Source organism: Limulus polyphemus, unplaced genomic scaffold (assembly GCF_000517525.1).
Source record: "Limulus polyphemus unplaced genomic scaffold, Limulus_polyphemus-2.1.2 Scaffold193, whole genome shotgun sequence".
NCBI lineage: Eukaryota > Metazoa > Arthropoda > Merostomata > Xiphosura > Limulidae > Limulus > Limulus polyphemus.
In genome coordinates this window covers 317,228-340,122 of record NW_013665803.1, presented here as the reverse complement: position 1 = coordinate 340,122, position 22,895 = coordinate 317,228, and the positions used below count along the sequence as shown (strand labels likewise).

The following is a 22,895-nucleotide window of genomic DNA, read 5'->3' as shown; positions in this document are numbered from 1 at the left end:
CCACTTAAATATTCTACCCTAATCTAGAACCGGAGTATACCACTTAAATATACTACCCTAATCTAGAACCGTAGTATACCACTTAAATATTCTACCCTAATCCAGATTAGGGTAGAATATTTAAGTGGTATACTACGGTTCTAGATTAGGGTAGAATATTTAAGTGGTATACTCCGGTTCTAGATTAGGGTAGAATATTTAAGTGGTATACTCCAGTTCTAAGAACCGTAGTACCTACTTCTTAGACAATATTATTGACATTCCGAAACCTACTCTCACAACCAGCATGGATTATAAACGTACTGGCAACAATTTCTATTTAAACTAAAATAAAAACCCCATCCCAAAAGATTAGTTTTTATGCCTAAAAAGTCCATGCTCTAACAGTGAGGATTTCCACTATGAAGCAAAATTTATTTAAACAAGAGAATTATCCCGATAATATCCTTGATAATGCTAACCTCATCACACTCAGTTTACCATAAGTTAATTACCCTCAGCCCAATGACAGACTACATACTGACAGAATACTTTTGGTTCTCCTATACCACCCACTCACCATTCAGATTTAAAGAATTGTGCAACAAAATATTTCTTTACTAAATGGAGGTTACATATTCGTTCAGTTTATCACAAGCTGATTGTCTCCATCCGGTGACAGACTACTAATTAACAGAATACCTTTGGTTCTCTTATATCAACCCTTCAATAGCTAGACTTACAAAATGTTCAACGTAACTTTAACGAAAGACCACAAATTAGCTCACATATATTCACTACCACTCCGCTAATTTCTTTAAAACACGATAACAACTTGAAAAATCACTTAGTACATTCTAAATTACAAACTGAAGTCACCAGATTCGAACAAACTTACGGAATTTAACCTCTCTGGTGGAGTTTGTACAACAACTTCTTCAACTCCACGAATGACTTCACAACAACTTTCACATTTGACATAAAGGTCATTTCAGCTGCACCTCAGAATCTATTCGCTATGTACAATGTAACCACACTTATATAGACGAAATCATACTGACCTCCCTATTCCTCCCTCCTACCACAGCGAATCAACAATATGAAAGCTTAGAGCACAGACATATTTACATTATGTCGTCTGTTACCTCATGGGATAAATGAATCAATTAAATCCATTTTGTCTTAATTACCCCCCCCCCTCCTCTCTCTTCCTTATCTCCTTTCAGTTTAACAACTATTCCCTATTTTTTATATATCAACAGATACTATAGCATCTGAATCTTTGTCTCATTTTGCTTTTTGAGAAAATTACACAAATTAAATTTTAAAGTTTCCTCATTAAGAACTCATGTTCGTATATACATTTATTCACGATATTTTTATTTACTTATAATTTTCTCTCTATATTACAGTTTTTTTATTGCACTCAATAGTTGCCACAGTAACGCAACAGTTTTGTGTTTCGAATAGCTCGGTTTTGCACATATACCTTAAATAATAGAAATAGTCCTAGAGAACTGTTAACCAAGAAAATTGAGCTGACAGATCCTTCTTTCAGCACGAAATGATGGTGGCATTATTTCAGATTACTTAGTTACTAAAGCCTGTGGTAACTACGATGATTTTGAACTTTTTTACTCTCATAAAATTCAATGCACACACTGTTTAAAAGAAAACAGTTTATGATTTTAATAGTATAATTTTAAAATTAGAATTTTTGGATTAGTTTTGTTTGTTCTTAAACTAGAAAGGATTATATTTCTTCCTAGCATTTTTCTTTACCGAGCCCATGTGCTTCCATTACCACTTATATTATGATCAGTCCCGTACCTTCAGATCACTAGGCACGTGAGAGGTTCAGGTACTTAAACTCTTCTTGACAACTTAGGTTTCGATCGGAAGAAAGTATGTCAAACATCACGCCAACGTGGAGCTTGTAAAAGCAAGCATTTCCCTGGTGCTCCGTCGTCATAATTCATTATCCTTTCTATGATTATGATTTGCAGGGAAATAAAGACCTACTTCGAAAACTTGAGACGTCATCTACGTGAGCACTTTAGAAATATTGTCAAATTCACTGCCTCGAACCAAGAAGTGGATGATTTTTTTGTTTCTTTGCTTAGGCCTTCGTCAGATAACAAGACTTTAACAAAAATGCCTGTGAAATGTCACCCTCTTCTGAACTCCAGCCAGCTGTAGTCCCTAAGAATTTCAAACCTGTACAACCTATTTTGCCCAAAACTCTTCGAAAACAACTAAACAAAAACTGTTAGTATTACTTAACCTCACAAGTAGTAAAAACTTGACCTAATACGTTGTTTATATTCTATTCTTTCTTGGGTTAGAACTAAAGCACTGTAAATGATTCTAATAAACCTTAGAAAGATATTTAATAATATAGGTTTAGGTATCGACCTAGTGATTAAAACGGAAAAATAGCGTATTAAAATGACATACTGGGTACGTCCTCTCGTGTTTCACTTATTTACTTCAAGTAATCAAGTTGACAAAATAGGATTTCACCAGCCTGACTGTTTAAACCTATTTGGTAATTAAAACAAACATTTATGCCCAGCAACTTATCAGTGAGTATGAACTGAAAGTAAGGTCTCACGTTATAGAAAGGGATTCGACCACCAATAGAAAAAATGAAAGAGTTCCTCTGGCGGTTTTTCCTCAGTGTGTTATTCAGAAGCATTAGGTTACAAAGTATTGGTCAACTGACATCCTGTACAGTAGCCCATTTTTCAAACATTTGCTCAGGGGTTAGCGGTGAAAGAGTTAATTTGTTTGTTTGTTGTTAAGGACAAAACTATACAAAGATATATCTGTACTCTGCCCACCGTGGGCATCGAAACCCGATTTTTAAAGAGATGCAAACCCTTAGACATACTGCTCAGCCACTGGGGTTAATTAATTAACAAAATGGTTAGGTAATATACTTACGACGGGTTCATTTTAATAAACCAGGTCGGTGAAGAAATATATTAAAAAAATGAAATGTGTTGAAGGATAACATGGTTGTATTAGGTTACTCTGTGGTATTAAAAGCTGAAACTTTTATTGATTTGTTTAGCACTTTTTTCAACTTCAACCGTTGCTAAAGTGTTTTTCTTTAGCTTCCTACAAGCGAAATGGAATGACGATTGAAAATTTATTCTGATAGATTGCAGTAAACAGTATTTTGAAAACATGTAATGCAATTTCCTATTTCTTTGAGCATTTAAACTCAACTGTTTCGAATTAGACCAGACGCAATTCCATGAAGCTAGGGAGCTGACTTGCTTTCTCTCCTTATCACCACTTCATCAGTCACTGTAGAATTAGAAAATTCAAGATGTCAGAGACGCTCAGCCTGTTCGAAATCACTTACGAAATAACTGATTTATAAATAAATAACGATAGAAAAAGTGTAATGAAACAAATACGTCAGGTATCGAAATTGCCAATATTAAATATAAACCGGTTTTGTTGTTCATATAAGTTTATTAAGATTTTGAGAAAAACATATCCACTCTCTAGTCTCGAACCTGTAATCGTCTTCAGCGTATCCTATAGTTATGAAACTAGATGGTACAATGAGTATATGTTTAGTAAGTTTGAAATAATAGATACATAGATGTTCCTACTTCTAGCCTGATCGTGGCCTAGTGGTTAGCGTATCGAACTGGGAATTCGAAGTTTTTAAGGCTTGAGAGATGGTGTTATCGTATACGCCTTGCACTTTCAGCTGTGGGTGCGTTACAAGAGTGGCAATCAACCACTCTAGTTGGTTAAGAATAGCAGCCTTAGGCGGCGGGTGCTGCTGACTTATTATCTTCTTTCTGGTCCACAGCTTGAAGTTAGGTAGACTTTGCCTGAGCTGTAGAGGTTTCTGAGCTGGCTGTTTATTCCATTTTGTGTGCATAAGATGTCTTGCAGGTGAATGAACGTGCGAGTTCTTACTTCAACTTATTGTACCCTCGACGAGAGTACTTGATTTTATTTGAAAGCACAGTCTGGTTTCCATATTTTCTTACGTCGTCTTCGCTGACTTTCACTACAATAATTACCCCTGAATTCAATGAAGAGTAAAGACCATAGTTTAATTTTCATAATTGTACAATAAATCATATTTGACAGTTTCGGTTATGAAATGCTTTCTAGCTCGATTACGGCGTGAAATTGACCATAAAGGTATGATAATATACACAAAAGTTCATAACACCAGTATTAGCGTGAAATTGACCATAAAGGTATGATAATATACACAAAAGTTCATAACACCAGTATTAGCGTGAAATTGACCATAAAGGTATGATAATACTGGTGTTATGAACTTTTGTGTATATTACTACTTTATATATATTAACGGATGAGACCATATTTATGAGGCCCGGGTGGTTAGGGCACACGACTCGCAATCTGAAGGTCACGGGTTCGAATCCCCGTCCCACCAAACATGCTCGCCCTTTCATTATAATGTGACGGCCAATCCCACTATTCGTTGGTAAAAGAGTAGCACAAGAGTTGGCGGTCGGTGGTGATGACTAGCTGCCTTCCCATTGCTAAATTAGGGACGGCTAGCGCAGATAACCCTCGTGTAGCTTTGTGCGAAATTCAAAACAAACAAACATAGCATATTTATGAGTTTGTAAAGTTGCATGAAAACAATTATTATTCTTTAAAAGGACACATATCTATCCTTGTTTATGTTTTGCAACTTATGTTGAATATCGGATTAATTAAAAATGCACTCTAGCAAAACAAAATTGTAGAACGATATGTTAGCACCATTTTTTACAACTGTCATACCAACCAAATAGTGAGGTTATCTTTTTTCCCTAAGTTTTTCCCAGTGTTTTTCCTTTCTTGTCTTAAGCATTAGCTCGAAAAGTAAACACTTAACAGCTAACGTTACAAGTGTTAACACTTGTTTTAACATTTCTTTACAGGATATTGTTAAATCATATTATACGGGTTACAAAGCCTGTTTCACTTTAATTTGTTGGCCATGTCTATTGCTCATTAATAACGTAATAGTAACCAATATATAAGCTTATTAAACCTTTACTCTGTTTTATCATCTTTTGTTTGCTCAGACGCTGTTTGTTAAAGGGTAAAATACCTCAAAGATTACATAAGAAGAAATAACAATTCACCTTTGATTAGATGGTGGGTGGTTTCGGAAATAATCATGTTATCTGTTTCATAATGTTTGCTTAGTTATTCAATGCTCAGATTACTAAATATATCATGAGACCTCATCGTAAAGGAAAACAACTGTTTTCATTCGTAATAAATAATGATATTCATATATATACATATATTGCTGTGTTTGAATAAAAATGGTAGAATATATGATAAAATACCGTAAATACTCGCGTATAGTGCGCGGTATATTATTTTGGTCTCATGTTCTAGGAAAGGAAATTAATATGTCCATGTAAAGTGCGCGGCCTTTGTTTAGCGAGTGGTGTATTGTTGTATTGATTAGTACTTGCGCGTGTAAGTGAATACCATGGCCAACTAATTAACCTTATTAATTAATGAACAAACAAAACCTGAGCTTACGATCATCTGTAGTTTCTGTAAACGCGTTTTTAAACTATGTCCTGTACATAAAACATAGGAGAGTGACTATGGTTGAATGTTACTGTGGATGTATTGCAACAAAAGATAGTAAAATCATCTTACGACCCAGCGCAAAAGAGCTTCCAAAGATCGAAAAAGTTTTGCTCAATCATTATTAGCAAGAACCAGAATATAAACCGTACAGTTTTTATGGTTGATATAATTAATCTATTACATATCTAAGACTTGAAGCCTAAAAGATAAATGTCCGGAGTTCCGACTTTTGTTTATTCCTCTTCGTTGTGATTCTTTTTTTGACTTCCGGTGATCCGTCAGCAACAAACGATGATTACGTTAGATCCGGGATTCTCAAACTGTGGTACTTGGAGCTAATGTTGGTGGTACAAGACGCAATTAATATAAAAAATCATAAAATTTGTAATAAGCCCTATCTGAGCTTTCCACGTAAATAGGCCTAGTATGGCCAGGTAGTTAGGGAGCTCGACTCGCAATCTGTGGGTCGCGCGTTCGAATCCCGTCCCACCAAACATGCACGCCCTTTCAGCCGTGGGTGCGTTATAATGTGATGGTCAATCCCACTATTCGTTGGTAAAAGAGTAGCCCAAGAGTGGTGATGACTAGCTTCCTTCTCTCTAGTCTTAAGCTGCTAAATTAGGGACGACTAGCGCAGATAGCCCTCGTGTAGCTTTGCGCGAAATTCAAAACAAACAAACAACCAATCCACGTAAATATACATACTGCTCTCCTCACTTATAGACTCACCCTCTACTTAAATAGACTCGCCAGTATCTTCTTCCATCAAAATTGACAAAAATGGTACCACATAATTTTTGTTACCAGGTTTTTATCTTCTTTTTTTAATTAGGCCTGGGATATTCATTTAAAAAAATTAAACAAAAAGTGGTACGCGAGCCTGAAACGTTTGAGAACCACTGCGTTAGAATATAAGACGTGTTGAGGCAACATTCGAACTGAAAATTTCACCTGATAAATAATGGAAGAATACTGTTCTTTGGTATAGTGCGCACTTCATACTTGAGCCCAAAAATTTTGGAAAAATGTGTGAACTGTATGCGGGTATTTACTGTATAAGAACTAAAAATATTCACAAAATGAGAGGTTAGTATGCAAAATAATGTAATAAAACAAACAAAAACCGTTATTTCATATCAAATGCACAATGTTATATGCATATTGTCTATAAACTAATATCTCGAACACCACACAGTAATTGTCATGCCCTCAGATTATAAATGAGCAAATCGTTGAAATCTGGTTTTTCTTGGTTTTTTTAGTTACTTTCTCAAAGATACACAAACGATAAATGTCCCATATTTTGGACTCTTAGATCCATAATCTGGCACACTAAACATTAGGCCATGCCCGGCCCCTGACTTCAGTTTTAGAAGAATTGATAAGAGTGCCCACCCTTCCACCCCAGTGGCACAGCGGTATATCTGCGGACTTACAATGTTAGAGACCGGGTTGAGATACCCGTGATAGATAGAGCACAGATAGCCCATTGCGTAGCTTTGTGCTTAATTACAGCAAAATCAAACAACTGACAATAGTGTTATTGCTAAACACATGACCAACAAACCTGGAGTTCGTGAATGCTATAAATTCAATGTCGTGATTTGATGCACTACTACTGCTACTAAATTTTTGGACAGACAACACAAATAAGCGCTTTTAATGGGAAAATTAAAACAAAAAGTCGATCGTAATAAAGATACATATTACCATCATAAATGATTCTGAACTAGGCTTCGAAAGATTATCGCATTTTTTTATTTCTATTTTAGATTCCTTTCCCAGAATCTGTTTAGCGGTTTGCTGTTATTCTACATATTATTTTACATCTTGCTTATTATTATTATTATTATAGATATCTTTGAAATAACATCACTATCTATAGTTGTTTTAACTCCTATGATTTTTAACCATTTCTTCCATTCATCGTCGTACGTATCCTCGGCACTCACGTGACGTGTGAAAGAAACTGAAGTTTCTCATTAAACTAACAAAATTCTATTAAATGCGTTTTTGTACTAAAAACATTCTATATATTACAGGTATAACCCCTTACCCTCCATGTTGGTCCAGCGGTAAGCTTGAAAGCTTATAACACTATAATTCGTAGCTCGATCCCAGCGGTGGGCACAACGCAGACAGTCTATTGTGTATCTTTGTGCTTACTAATAAACTATGTATATTAGACGTCTTCCATGAGCTTCCATTTATAAATTACTTTGTATGAGATGCTCGTTAGATATAATAATATAGTTTGTTTGTTTGAAGTTAAGCACAAAGCTACGCAACGGGCTATCTGTGCTCTGCCCACCACGGGTATCGAAACCCGATTTCTAGCGTTGTAAGTCCGCGGACATACCGCTGTGCCACTGGGGGGAGGCATATTAATATAGAAAAGCTAAGATTTCAGTAAAATCGTTGAATTAATTATTATACTGGGCAACAACAAAATATTTTCTGTTACCATAAAAAATGCAACTGTTTCTAAGTAATTTCATGATACTAATTCTAAAAAATCATGCTAATCATGTTTAAAATTACTGATCACTGATTACTGATTTCGAGTTATGATAGATTTATTCTAAATATTTTTATATATCGTGAAAATAACATCTTTATCTTTAATAACTTTATTTATTCATTGAAAATTGCAATTAAGAATGTAATCAGCATATTTTGATAAGTTTCTTTCATGTTCACAGCATAAGTACCAGGAATCGATGGGTTAGTGTTCCCATTGTTCAAAAGTACAGCTTTCACACTAACTTTAGACGAATCAATAAAAAGTCTCCATTCTTGAGGATGATGTTCAGTACCTAATTCTTCCATTAGCGCATCAACATCTGTACATAAACACAAAGTATCTTGCATGCTGTATTGAGAAGCAAGCCTTTGATGGCGACTTCGGTAAATTGAAACTCTTGTTTCTGAAGCTAATAAATTCCATTGTTGTAAACGAGAGCCAAGAAGTTCCACATGCTACTTTAGTAGAGAAGTCACGAATCAGATAATTTAGCTTTTCGTGTGTTATAAGATGAGGCAGCTTATGTTGACGTGCCACAGGAATAGAATTACTAGATCAAAAGGATGAAAATGACTTATTATCTTCTTATTATCTCTTCTGTTTCCCAATTCGCTGGTGAATGTGGAACTGGAATACCATCCCCATGAGCTACTGGTTTCATTGCAGATGCAATAACTGGATATTTAATGTATTATTTAGTTTTGCCTGAATATCCAGAACCATTAATCATGTAAAAATAACAGTCAGTTAAATTGTCTTCGGGCTCACTCCATACCATGTGAACTGCTTATTCTCTTCTTTTTCAGCCACTGTGTCAAGCCAGATGTGCAAACTGTACAATACACATATAGTGCCCAACATTTTTCTGGATCCCCAATTTTATAACCAAAAATAGTGGTATTAAGCTACCTTTACCTTTTGTGTGCCGTTTTTTCTTTGTGAAACTCTAATATATTTTCCACAAATATAACAGAAACTTTTTGGGTGATTTTCGCACTTTCGGACTTTATTTGAACTGAAGGACGCCAGCATTTCAAATGATTTTCTAAAAAATATAAACGAATTTACGTTTACAGAACTAGAATTTAAAATATTTTAAAAAACAATGTTTTGCAGAATTTGATTTTTTCACGGGTATGATACGAGGAAGAATGGAATTTGTTATCACTGTGCACCGAGTTACGCGAAGTGACCAACTGAGTGAGTGAGAGACAACTGAGAAAGAGGCGTCTGACTCCGCCCCTTTTATGCTCAGTCGAGGAACTTCTTGAATGTTCTAGCAAACTGAGCATGTGATGGTTTCGTGATTTCTGGACGGAGCAGGTGAAAAAGGGAATGAAGTAATCGTGGTACAATTCGCTGCAATTATATCGAGAACAAATAGCATATATGGACAATATATTTGGAATTTTACACAATACAATACAGTCAATGTTTGAAGTTATCAAAAATGTATGTCTTTTACTCATTAAACTGTACAAGTAAACTTAATTTTACAGCATAAATCTATTGTACTGTGTTGATTGCATGTTATTTCACATAGTGCTGATAAAATATTGAGATATTACAATAACTCAAAGTCTAGATGTGTTGGACAAATCCTGGCAATATATTTGAAATCAGCACCGTCCATTTACCCCGAATCACTTGAGTTTCCTCCAGTATTAATTTTTGTTGTCTAGTTTTATCTGTAAAGGTAATGCTTTAGAATGAACTTTGTTAGTTAGAATAACATAAAACAATAACATATATTGGTGAAATAAACGAAAATCTAAACGAATTTCTCCTGCAAAAAAAAAAGTTTTTGTTTCCTTTTTTTATTTGGTTTGCAACATAATACGTTTTATTATATATTCAGTTCACTAAAATATTAATTGAAAAGTCCACCCCCCTCCGCTGGTAAAGAGAAAGCTTTGTTTGTTAGCACAAAGCTACACAATAGGCTATCTGTGCCGTGCCCACCACGAGTATCGAAACCCTGTTTCTAGCGCGGCCCGGCATGGCCAGGTGGTGAGGGTGCTCGACTCGCAATCTGAGAGTCGCGGGTTCGAATCCCCGTCGCACCAAACATGCTCGCCCTTTCAGCCGTGGAGGCGATATAATGTGACGGTCAATCCCACTATTCGTTGGTAAAAGAGTAGCCCAAGAGTTGGCGGTGGGTGGTGATGACTAGCTGCCTTCCCTCTAGTCTTACACTGCTAAATTAGGGACGGCTAGCGCAGATAGCCCTCGTGTAGCTTTGCGCGAAATTCAAAACAAACAAACAAACTATTTCTAGAATTGTATGTCCGCAAATTTATCATTGTGCCACTAGGAGGGAAAGGGGAAGCAGTAAAATAATTATGTTAATTTATTTTTTCCACATATTTTATATGATTTTCGTAACCTATGTGTTTATTTGTTGTTGTTGTTTTTTTCCTGAAATGTGTTTAACAAAAATTGCATTATAGGTTTTCTGCCCTCTATTCATCACGGGGACTAAAATGTGAATTGAGCAGTTCTTTATTCATTTATTTGAAGTTAAGCACAGAGCTACACAATGGATTATCTGTGCGCTGCCCACTACGGGTATCGAAACCCGGTTTCTAACGTTGTAAGTCCGCAGACATACCGCTGCTCCACGGGGGGCAGGCAGTTCTTTATAGAAAATAATTGATCGCCTACCATTGAGAGTATGATACAGTTTCATTCATGTAAAAGTCCTTATTATATAAAACAAAATAATTTATATTTTTTATAAGTTAATCCTTGATATTTCATCATTTTGCAAAATGACAAAAGTATAAATAAAAATCGATGTTTCTTTTTTTACACTTCATGATCTAGTGTCACCTGGTGGGAGGTATTGAAACTATTAAACTCGAAGTTGACTTTCAAAATTCAGTCATTCCCCAGTGGGTCAACGGTAATTTTAGAGACTTACGACGCAAAAATCCAGGGTTCGATTCCCCGTGCGAATAACAAGCTTTATTTGTCAATTTTGTTTGCTTACCAAGTACAGGCAGTCCTATGTCAAACTGATCGAACGCTTTTTTATTCGTTTATTTTATCTATTATGCTTAAGGTTTCTTTTTTAAAACACGGTTCAACAGAACTTTGTAGCAACTCATTAATTAAGTTGATCCTTCCCTATGTTAAGATAACATATTAAAGGCTTCATTTGGTGAATTTTTAAATTTATATTTATTTATTTTACAGAAACTTAATATTAGAAATATTTTCTTTCCTCCCAGTGGCACAGTGGTATGTCTGCGGACTTACAACGCTAGAATCCGGGTTTCGATACCCATGGTGGACAGATCACAGATAGCCCATTGTATAGCTTTGCGCTTAATTACAAACAAGAAATAATTTCTTTTTTTCAAATGGAACATTAAAAGTGATTTGTTTCACGTTAAGCAATAAATAATATGTGGCATAATTTTAAAAAGTTAATAGAACTAACTACAAAAAACTCAAAACCGAAAATGTTAACATGTTAATTTCTTTTAAAATGTAACTTACAAAGTTTTTGAAGCATTTACCTTATTCCACAATGTTCATTATTTTATTTTATTTTGTAAAATTATGACCCTATTTAACTGATTATCACTACCATGTAAAAAAAAATCAAAGTTTATAGAAAATTTGTTTCTATTGAAAATTATTATCCTGTATGTAAGAAAAATTCATCTTTTGAGTTATTAAAGATAGACTATCGGTCTTATTAGTGTGAGGAGCTGCTCTCTCCAACATCATAACATTCAGAAACCATGATTTTTGTCAGTTGTGATGGATTTACTATCATATATCTATTTTAGTATCGATGTTTAAGTTAAATTTATATTTAGAAATGTACATAACTTATACTGTTAAATCTGTATTGCGAAATTTCCACCTATTCACTAAAATTGTAGAAAATTCTCGAGTTTAAGAATGAACAACATATGTGTGTACATAAACAGTATATTTTATATTGTTCCGTAAGCTGAAATTTCGACAAACTCTCCTCAGCCTATAAATATAATCAACTCGACGCGTCATAAGACAGTATATATTATTGTTTGCTATAGTTGGAGTGCTATAAACTTCGGAAGCTATAATTGTAATTGTTATAATGCTTATTAATCGGGAACTTTAGATATTTGACCAGGGACGTTTATAGATTTCAAATATTATAAAGCATTTAACTTCAGCGGTGAGTATTTCGTCATACGAACCGGCGAAGAACAAAAAACACAGAACTAGCTAGCTCCCTGTTAAATGAATTGTATCTACATCTACTCAAAATTAATTCGCTCATCGTGAACCCTCGATAAATTATCAAGGAAGATCCAGACCATATAGAAGACTAAATATTTTTTGTAAGTTTGTAAAACATTTGTACATAGATCATTATTTGTAATAACTGTTATTGTAAATTGTGTTATTGTTTGTATATTAAAATATATTTCTATTAAAATATCAATCTTGTTGGCAAGTATCACAAATTGGATACATAACGACATTTATTTAATTTCAAATATAAATTATCATTTAACTCAATTTCAGGCTATTCGAAATCAAATGGGGCCTCAGCCGGGATAAATTATGAAACGAAACGCTGTATAACTTTGATTATGCTTTCTGGTTAATTACCTTTTAGTCAAGGTTTTATTTTGGACTGTTGAGAAACGCAATAGAAGAGATCTACATGATAAAACACAAAAACTGCTTCTTTAGGAATTCTATGACATTTCGGTTAAATGAGGCACACTTTCTCTATCCACACAGCAAGAGGAAGTGATAATAGGAATACCAACATCCTTCAAATCACGCGAAACAAAAAGTTTAACAGATGGGAATGCCTTCACCAGTTCGATCTTGTCTCTAGATTCCACATTTACTTAGACGATAAACTTTTAATTGCATTCTTTTACCACTAAAGCCTTCTAAACATTGGAAGAAAAAATTTCTCAATAAGATCATCTTATCGTCTACTTTGCAAAACTATTGAAGTGATCTGAGTTTCCGCAGACGTGGTGAATATATTACTTTTTTCCGAGCTATATTTTATTGCTTACTAAGGATACAGAAATGATCATTTCTAAATTGTACATCAACCTATTAGAATTACACTAAACGTGATGAACTGTACTGTACATTAACATAGGCAGGTTATTCTAAAGTGTGATGTTCATTTGCTGAGCCCCCCCCCCTCCAGTGGCACAGCGGAATGTCTGCGGACTTACAAAGCTAGAAAACGGGTTTCGATACCCGTAGTGGGCGGAGTACAGATAGCCCATTGTGTAGCTTTGCGCTTAACTACAAAGAAACAAAACAGTCATTGGCTGAAATAATAATGTTTTAATAACTAGCAGAAAAACAATATTTGAAATTGGAGAGAGTCTTCGTGAACTTCTTCACTTGTGTGTCGTATAATACGTTAACAAACTACAATAGTACGGTGTCTGTAAAATTCGACCGGACGTGACCTAGTGGTTAGCATTTCTGTCTTCGGCCCAAGGTGGTACAATGTTCAAGACCTGATGCTACACTTTCATTTGTTGCCGTGTTATATAGAAACGGTAAATTCCGTTATGCGGTTCATGGTTGAAAGAGCCGAAAAACAAAGCATGAGATGCCACATGCCTTCATTCTGGTCAATAGTTTCAACCCATGGAGCTGGCCGTTTAGCCCAAGTACGTTTAAGGTGTTGTTTGGGTTGAAATATTCAACTGTAAATTTCCCCATGCGTTTCACAGAACGAAATTTGCCAGCTAGTATCAGTGCGTTGTTTGCAAACTTCACCATGTCATGTTAAATAAAAAAAATGACCAGTACACACCGTTCGTGAACTTCATCGTATATTTCGTTTTTACAAAAGTACCGTGCTTGTGAATTTCATAACACTAAATAATCCATTATTTATAGAAAGACATATGAATGATTTCGTCTCATTATCGGTACTGAGGTATTTTGTATTATTATTTGTCTGTTTTGTTATTAAGCACAAAGCTACACAAGTTCTCTGCTCACCACGGGTATCAAAATCCGATTTCTAGCAGTATAAGTCCGCAGACATGCCGCTGTGCTACTGGGGGCTTTTTATATTAAAACAGCAAGGGAGCAAACAAACAAACAGAGAGATTTTGTGTTTCATATCAAACTTATTATTATTATTTTATTTTTTGTCGTTAAGCACAAAGCTACACATATAGGCTATCTATGCTCTACTCACCGCGGGTATTGAAAGTCGATTTTTAGCGATATATGCCTACAGACTAATCGCTGAGCCACTTGGGGGATGGATAGATAAATAGAGCTACGTTTTCAGTGGCAGCTAAAGTTCTATTAAAGAGGTGTATTGTTTGCTTTGGAGGCTGGGCGAGGCCTCATTGGTTAAAATGTTTAGACTGTAAACCCAAAGATTTTCGGTGCGTGAATCTTTGGTGCAAAAAAACTGTTTCACTATTTGGAGTAATATAGAGGGAGTGCTCTTTGGGAGATGTCCTTAGAAATAGTTTTTTTAAACATATGATTATTAAGACTAATTACGTATACACAATATTATACATCAATGCTAATAATTTATTCTCGAACCCAGCAAAGATCGTCAACAAAGTCTTGAGAATGACTGGGCTCTAGGCCTATCTTTCTCGTTGCTTTTTTTACAGCTATCTTTCAACATTTCCTGGTTTTTGCTGACACCTTTGCTATGGTTTTTCTTCCAACTGGCCTGGATAGCAGCTATTTCTTTGGCTGTATTAATGGCTAAGGCTTGTTTCGCATATCCAGCATTACTGTTTCTAACCTTATCTCTATTCTTGCAGTAATGCTTTCTTCGCTGGGACAAAGACTTTTTAAGGTTATCAACATAAGATTTTAGTTACAACCTAGATCTAGAGAATCTACGTAGTCCACGTTTTTTATCTAGCAGGTACAGCTGCAGGTTGGTCACGTAGCGCGTGCGCATTAGCAGTCGTGCACCCGCACGTGATATGGGAGTGGGGTGTTACTTGGCAACTCACAGAGCCTGCTCGTAATCATAGAATATGGCTACTAGTGTATTCTTAGTTCGTTAGTCGTGTTGCAAAATGGTTATCTTTATTACTTGTTATTACTAATGTTATAAGTAAATCTAAGAAACACACTTTCAGCCAAGGTAGTGTAATTCAGTCATGTGCATTTGGATTTGCATAACGTTAGTCAGTCAATCAGTCGGACTGACAAATTTTTGGTTTTATAAAATTTTTGTTTTTACTCTACCGACTTTCTCAAGTGCTTGGTGGCTTGTTACTCTGCAGTTGGTTTGTTTACTACTCAACAGTGTGTGTAAAGAGTTTATAAGATTTTGTTTACATGCTGTTTGCAATGTGTGTGTGAAATTTTAATTTGTATTGCACATCTGGCCCATTCCTACTATAAGTACTACCGTATTTATGATACTGCCCTCCCTCCACAAACAAAAACAACAGCACCTATCTCCAATTCCTCAATTACTCTTGTCTGGCCGAATATTCGGGTTTGCCTCTCACTCTTATAGCGAACCCATGAATCCAAAGTGCGGACGCGCTTTTGCGGCGACGAGATGTGAATCATGAATTCTCGAATTCACAGTCCTGACACGCTCACAACTTAGGCTATCGTCGACCTCCGTAGAAAAGAAGTAAGAACACGAAATTACAATCTGCAACGCGTCCACGAATGAGTGTGCCTTTGAACTAATCAATTAGTTACATTAATTAACAAGTTTTTCAACTTTTGCTTACTGTTTTCACTGATTACTTTAGAAGAAAAGTGTTGTAAAGAGTACTAAAAAATGTACTTTCATATCGAATATTTTTCCTGAAATAATCCAAATTGCTATTTCTCGTGCTATTCCAAATACAAAAAAAATGTCCTAATTAGAGAAGCGAGCCTTTAGAAGCTTGTACCACATTAATAATGTTTGTTAAAATTCATCAAATTATATTTTTCTGTTAAAAATATATTTTCCATAAAAAGTTACATATATTTGGAACGTCTATGCATATTAGAATAAAATTGAAGTAAAAATTTTTAGATATCGTTTCTATAAAACTCTTATTTTTTTACGATATTCAAAACTTAAATAATAGCGTTTTTACATTTTTTTAAACTAGATTCCAGTTTGAAAAAAACGAAACACATACTGTCAATAATAGATTTAATCTAGTGTTGCTTTGTGAGTTGTTGTTTTTCAGCACAAAGTTACACAATAGGCTATCAGTACTCCGTCCACTGCGAGAAATCAAACCCAAGATTTTAGCGTTGTAAGTCCGTAAACTTACCGCTGACCCACGGGGAGCCTTGTGAGCTGAACGATTATTGTTTGATCGCTTGTACACAGGGCCCGGCATGGCCAGGTGGTAAGGGCGCTCGACTCGTAATCTGAGGGTCACGGGTTCGAATCCCCGTCCCACCAAACATGCTCGCCCTTTCAGTCGTGGGGGCGTTATAAGGTTACGGTCAATCCCACTATTCGTTGGTAAAAAAGTAGCCCAAGAGTTAGCGGTGGGTGGTGATGACTAGCTCTAGTCTTACACTGCTAAATTAGGGACGGCTAGCGCAGATAACCCTCGTGTAGCTTTGCGCGAAATTCAAAACAAACAATTTCTTGTACACATTTGTTTTTCATATTAGTTCAATAATTGATCAATAATTAACAAAGTTGTCAATAGATGACACTAAATTTACTTTAGTTGGTATCATAAATTATGTTTGCTTGTAGTTAAGCGCAAAGCTACACAATGGGCTATCTGTGGTCTGCCCATCACGGGTATCTAAAATCCGGTTTCTAGCGTTGTAAGTCCGTAGACATACCGCTGTGCCACTGAGGGGCAGGGTGGTGTTGACTAGCTGTCTTCACTCTACTATACCAACTGAAACTTAAGGATGATTATACTCAGATAATTCTTGTGTAGCTATACTAAAAATTAAAAAACTTACTTACCGGTGATATAAATTATCACGAGATTTGCTTTACGTTTTTGGAAAAAACGGTATCCAGTGTTTTTCCAACAGCAACGTAAGTTAGTACCAATAAATATTTTTTACACAAACAATATTAAAACGTCAGCATTAAATTCGAAACGTTTATCTTTAACGTAATAAATGAACTTTCAATTTGTTTCAGAAAATCCATGAAACTTGAAAAACATGCAGCTATATAAAAATATCAATTATTTTCAAAAAGCCTCACATAAAATTTTCTTTTGTAACTGTTCAAATAAAATTTACAAACACTTAGTGAAACAAAAATGAAATTTCAATAACTTGTCAAAGAGTTTTTGATGCTATAAAAATTACAGGACTGTGAAAGTTTTGTATATGATTTAAAGCACTTTTTACTTTAGTTTACTTAGTTAAATAAAATACTTTAGTAAGTAAGAGAAGGAAAGGTCTAGAAGCATTCAAGTAATTAGATATAGCGTAAGATTTACAAAAGAATGTAAAGAGGCAATTAGTGTACAATTTTTGTAATTAACTTGTAATATACAATTTGCTTTGTTTGTTGTGAACTAAAAAGTTTCACAATGGGCTATATGTGCTGTGCCTACTTTTTCAGATTTTTTGACACGAAGTGTTGACTGATGGAGTTTTTACGTACTTCACAAAACTGAACATCATCAGCAGTAAATATTTGGTAGATATCCGTATTGTTAATAGCTTGATAACACTTAGTTACGACTCAACCCAAAAATAAGGTTTCTTTTATGAACGTCATACACTTGTGTAAGACAACATCACGTGATAAATAAATCTCGTTCAGGCTTCTCTGGTGTATGTTAACGAGGAATAGTTCTCGCAACTCTTGGTCTAATGTGTAATTTCCTGTTAGTGTAGTTACAACGTAATTTTACTTCTGACGATTACAGAAGGGAAGATCTCAGGCTGATTTTACTTAGCGTAACATAGAGCAGAAAATAGATAGTGTATATCAAACATGACGTAAAAAAAATCACACGCGCACGTCCACATTCGCAACTCCGCACGCGACGGCGGTATAAGAGAGAAATTATTATTGCCATGTTGCTTGTTTCATTAATTATATGCAACCTTTGATATTTCGAAACATAGAAAACAAAAACATATATTTACATAAAAAACCTAGTGTTCTTAAACAAGAAATGTAAATATGCTTTTTGAAAAATACAATCTTAAAAATACGTGGGGGGGGGGGTAATTTTCTATTTATCAACTATATATGTACAATGAATATGCATAAAGAGAGAAAGAAAGAGATTGAATGTACAGCTGAAAAGGGATTCTATTGGCTCCTAGATGTTGTACTGTTCTCTTTTGCAAAGCTATTTAATTTTTCTAAAAACGTTTAGTTAAAGACTATGGAATTTCTTCGAATAAAAACAACACAATCAGCGTAATCGTCTAAGCCTTGAATTGAAATTGAACACGTAACCAAAGCGTTTGGTTTGTTTTGAATCTCGCGCAAAGCTACACGAGGGCTATCTGCGCTAGCCGTCCCTAATTTAGCAGTGTAAGACTAGAGGGTCATCACCACCCACCGCCAACTCTTGGGCTACTCTTTTACCAACGAATAGTGGGATTGATCGTCACATTATATCCCCCACGGCTGAAAGGGCGAGCATGTTTTGTATGACGGGGATTCGAACCCGCGATCCTCAGATTGCGAGTCGAGCGCACTATCCACCTGGCCAAAGCGTCAATAATATGAACTACGTTTAATTCTTTGTGTCACAGACGTTAACTTAGTCGACGGGAGTTACTAAGAAGAAAACCAAATAATGTCTTATAAATCTGGTGTTAACGCTTCAGAGTTAGTGTGGTTAAACGAACTTCAAAACTTCTTCATAAGCTCATCGCATCTATATGAAGGGTGAAACTTTCTTTGATGACAAAATGGACTTTTAACAACAAACAGATACTTAGCTTTAGACTGTAGCGTTTCAATACGCTGTTTATTTACAGTTTTCCATGTATATTGGTATTTGTAGACTTTATGTGGAATTATTCTTAATCGGGTATTAATACAGATTCACATTCAGATATTGATTGGGCTATACGCTGGGTGTGATATAGTGGTTAGCGTACATGGATTGTGAATCCGATGTTTCGTAGTTAAGTCCTGTTGCTGCAAACGAAAAACAAACAAAAACAAATACTATTCGATCAGAGAAAAGTGTAACCGAAAAGTGGGTAATGTTGACTAGATGCTTTCCCTCTAATCTATCAATTCAAAATTAGGGATGGCTATTTGTACATATTAATCGCGTAGCATTGCACGAAATTCTAAAACATACGAACGTATAGTAGAGCGTTTATTTGATATTTCTTTATTGTTGCTGTTTTGTGCTAACAAATTATTTAGCGTTCATTATTGTCTTACTAGTAAGACGATCTTTTGTAGTTTGAACAAACTTAGAAATTGAATCATACTTATAACGTATATGAAGGGGTGATAATTTATCCGTTAATTCTATTGCCCTTGGCATCAAATTATACGTGTATAACTATTTATTAGTTATTGAGTTACATTCCATTAACACACCTGTCTCTTAAGCAGTTCATTAATTCTTTATTTTGGAATGCTAACAAATTAGCAGTCGATATAGATAGTACAAATTTGTTCTAAATCTGTTTGTTTGACAAAACAGAACCAGAGAGTCAAAATTTGGAATGCGCGTCAGAAACATAAATATGATTTCATCACAGTTTAAGTTCTACCAAATTTCATGTGACATATATCAGTATGGTTTACAATATGGTGTAAGCACTAGAACAAATTATCACACTTCGTGAGGACTTGTACTTTCCTCTTTTTTTTCACCTTGATAGTTTTCATAGTTTAAAAGATAAACGTGCTCTATAATTTATATGTATAATCCATACTAAGATTTCCATTCCAAACACTCGTATGTAATCCAAGAGGATGCAGCATTGTAAACGTAGAAAAAAATATTGTTATAATTGTGTTACGGTTTCTATTCTAAACGTTCAAGGCCTTGTGGATCGGTTAGAATGGAAAATATGGCGAGTGTTAAAAACCGTAACTAGTATTAATTTAACATCACAGCCAGCTGCCTACTTAGATCGAAACTTCAGTTTCGTGATGGGGATTTTGGTCTTAACAGACCATGGAGGGTCAAGTACGAAAGATCTCTTCCTCCAAAGATCGAAATTAAAAGTCGGTTGGAATTTCGCGCAAATCTATCTGCGCTAGCCGTTCCTAATTTAGCAGTGAAAGACTAGAGGAAAGGAAGTTAGTCATCACCACCCACCGCTAACTCTTGGGCTATTCTTTTACTAACTAATAGTGGGATTGACCACATTATACCGCCCCCAAAACTCAAAATCAATCAGGTAATAATCATACCTAATTAAATATAATTTTCTTACGTTATTACTTATAGATATTAGAATACATTGTTTCAATAGTCTGATACACCCTCGCCGTTAGCGATATTTTCAGCCGTATACCCAGCAATTATAATTTTGCTAATATTTCAATTCCAAACGTCAAAGGCCTCATGGATGCCCAGGACCGAACATGGCTGGTGTAGGGAACGTGATTATTATAATTATCTTAATGTTTCTATTCTAAACGTTCAAGTACCTTATCGATCATCTAGACAGAATAATGTAAATGCTAGAAAACATCAACGTTATAAATGTAGGAACCTGTTTCCTGCTCCTATGATTCAAGAAAGAGGATGAATTTGTTGTGTCTTCGGATACTTTTCTGTTTGAATGAGTAATTTTCGTATTTTTTTATCTTTTTTTACGTATCTGAGTTTCAATAAATGTCTAACGCCTGTCACTTTGTTGTTTGTATCCTTACGTTGAAAGTTTACCTTAAAAATATACTTTAAAGGCATAATTCGAAATGCGTTCCTTGTTTTTAGCTGGCATATATACTACATTGTGGGCTAGCCCTTAAGTTCAAAAATGTATCTTTGGGTTTTCGTTTTCATGAATATTCATAAGGAATGTGTTATTTTCTAGTTTAGGAAACTAATCCATTGTTCTTTATCTCTTTGAACTTAGTTTCAAGATGATCTCTGCCATGCCAGCTGTTGCTGTTCGTCGGGAGAGGAAGAAAGGTAAGGCTATGAGCTCTCATAGCAGTGTTGCTTCTTTGCCCCGGGGACGTGGGTTCGCCAAACGTTCACGTACGCAAAGTATCAGCACTGTATCCAGTTTGGCAGGAAATCATTTCGATATGAAGTACCGAAAGTCCCGAGGTAGCGTGTGTGAAAATAACCAGCAAAAACTGAGATTACTTATCTACATAGGAACCGTATTGTTAGTAGCTGGGTTGATCCTAGTTTTCATGGGAGTTGGCGCTGGAGTAAGCACGGTTCAAACAATAGGCCTGATATTCATCGGAATGGGTGCCCTGCTTTGTTTTGTGAAGGTATTTGTCTCTGATCAACAGGGAACTCATATTAAACGACCTAATCTGGCGAGCGCTTCAAAAGACTCCCTTTGCGCCATGGCTGTGTCCGTCACCATTCCTACACCTCCTGGTGACCAATCAGCAGAATGTGAATCACTCCCGGTACAGAGGCCACCTCTGTCGCCAGAAGAGGAAAGTTGTGCCACCACTCGGAGCAACCAGAGCAGCAGCTTGACTCCGACAAGCCTCAACAGCATTCCTGAAACCCAGGTTTTAATTGTGAACGAAGAAAAGAAAAACAAGTTTTGAAATCCTACAATGAAACATTTAAGATATAATTTTTAATTCAAGTTAACGTTGAGAAATGGAACGTTTCGGAGTGTCGTTCAAGTTACTTGTCAGTGAACTAACTGTAGGCACCTGTTAGATCTCGATACATTCTAAAGTCCAGAATTGAAGCCTTTTAAAATGTGATACTATCTGATGGTACTAAATCATTTTTGTCAATAAAAGAGTAAGAATAATAAATATGATTCAGGCTTGTGGTAATCACCGATGTCCGATGTTATAATTAGCTGATAAATGAAAGACAGCGATACTCTATGCATGTTGTATTTCTACAAGGCACAAAAGCACTATTTTGTCAAGAGTTTCTTGAGGTTTGCATGAATTACTATTTTAATTTTTGCAATCTATCTTTCTCAATGAGGAAGTGAAATACTGCTTGAAGTTTAAGTAATGTGTTAATTTTCAGTTTCTGCTCATTTAATATAATCAATGCACATGCTATCTAAGTGTCCTTTGGATTTAAGTTTTGTGCTCCGCGAATTTTATCGCCTTTTCTGACAAATGTAACCTTCTCAGTCTAGGGTAATAACCCATTGTTGTTACTTGATCTTTATAATTTCAAAATATGTTTATCAAGTAAGCGTTTGAGAATTAATTGTATCGTGTGACTTTCATGTCAGTGTTTTCTTTAGAAATGTATATCTGTATAGATACTCCACAAAGAGTGCTAATTTTGAAAACACCATTTTTGCTTCAAAAATGATTTTTTAAATTAATCAACATGCACTTTTCGATAGCTTTAATAAAAATCGAACTTACTTCGCACATTATCACCAAACAGTTAATTATTCTTGATGTATCCACGGTATTTGTATAATAAAATATGCATATAATGTCTTTTAATTACCGAATTCAACTTAAACGTTTCTTTCTTTCCTTGCTGATACCACGGATAGAGATTGCTACTTTGTATACAACGTTTCTATACTACACTTAAGATAATCAAATCCCTTTTAAAATTAAACTAAAAACCACACACGTTGAAAGAAGATACTTATTAGATGAGTTCAGCTCTCCTTTCAAATAATCCCCCCCAGTGGCACAGCGGTATGTCTGAGGACTTACAACGCTAGAATCCGG

At 35.3% G+C, this 22,895-nt stretch overlaps 1 protein-coding gene across 1 annotated transcript in view; it reads left to right on the top strand.

Moving 5' to 3' along the window:
* LOC111084992 overlaps positions 1-22,842 on the top strand; it is a 32,423-nt gene extending 9,581 nt beyond the window's left edge. The window contains exon 2 of the mRNA XM_022381814.1: positions 21,116-22,842. Coding sequence (XP_022237522.1) covers positions 21,123-21,776 — 654 coding nt within the window. The 5' untranslated portion in view covers positions 21,116-21,122 and the 3' untranslated portion in view covers positions 21,777-22,842. The remainder of the gene's footprint in view (positions 1-21,115) is intronic.
* Positions 22,843-22,895: the final 53 nt, after the last annotated feature.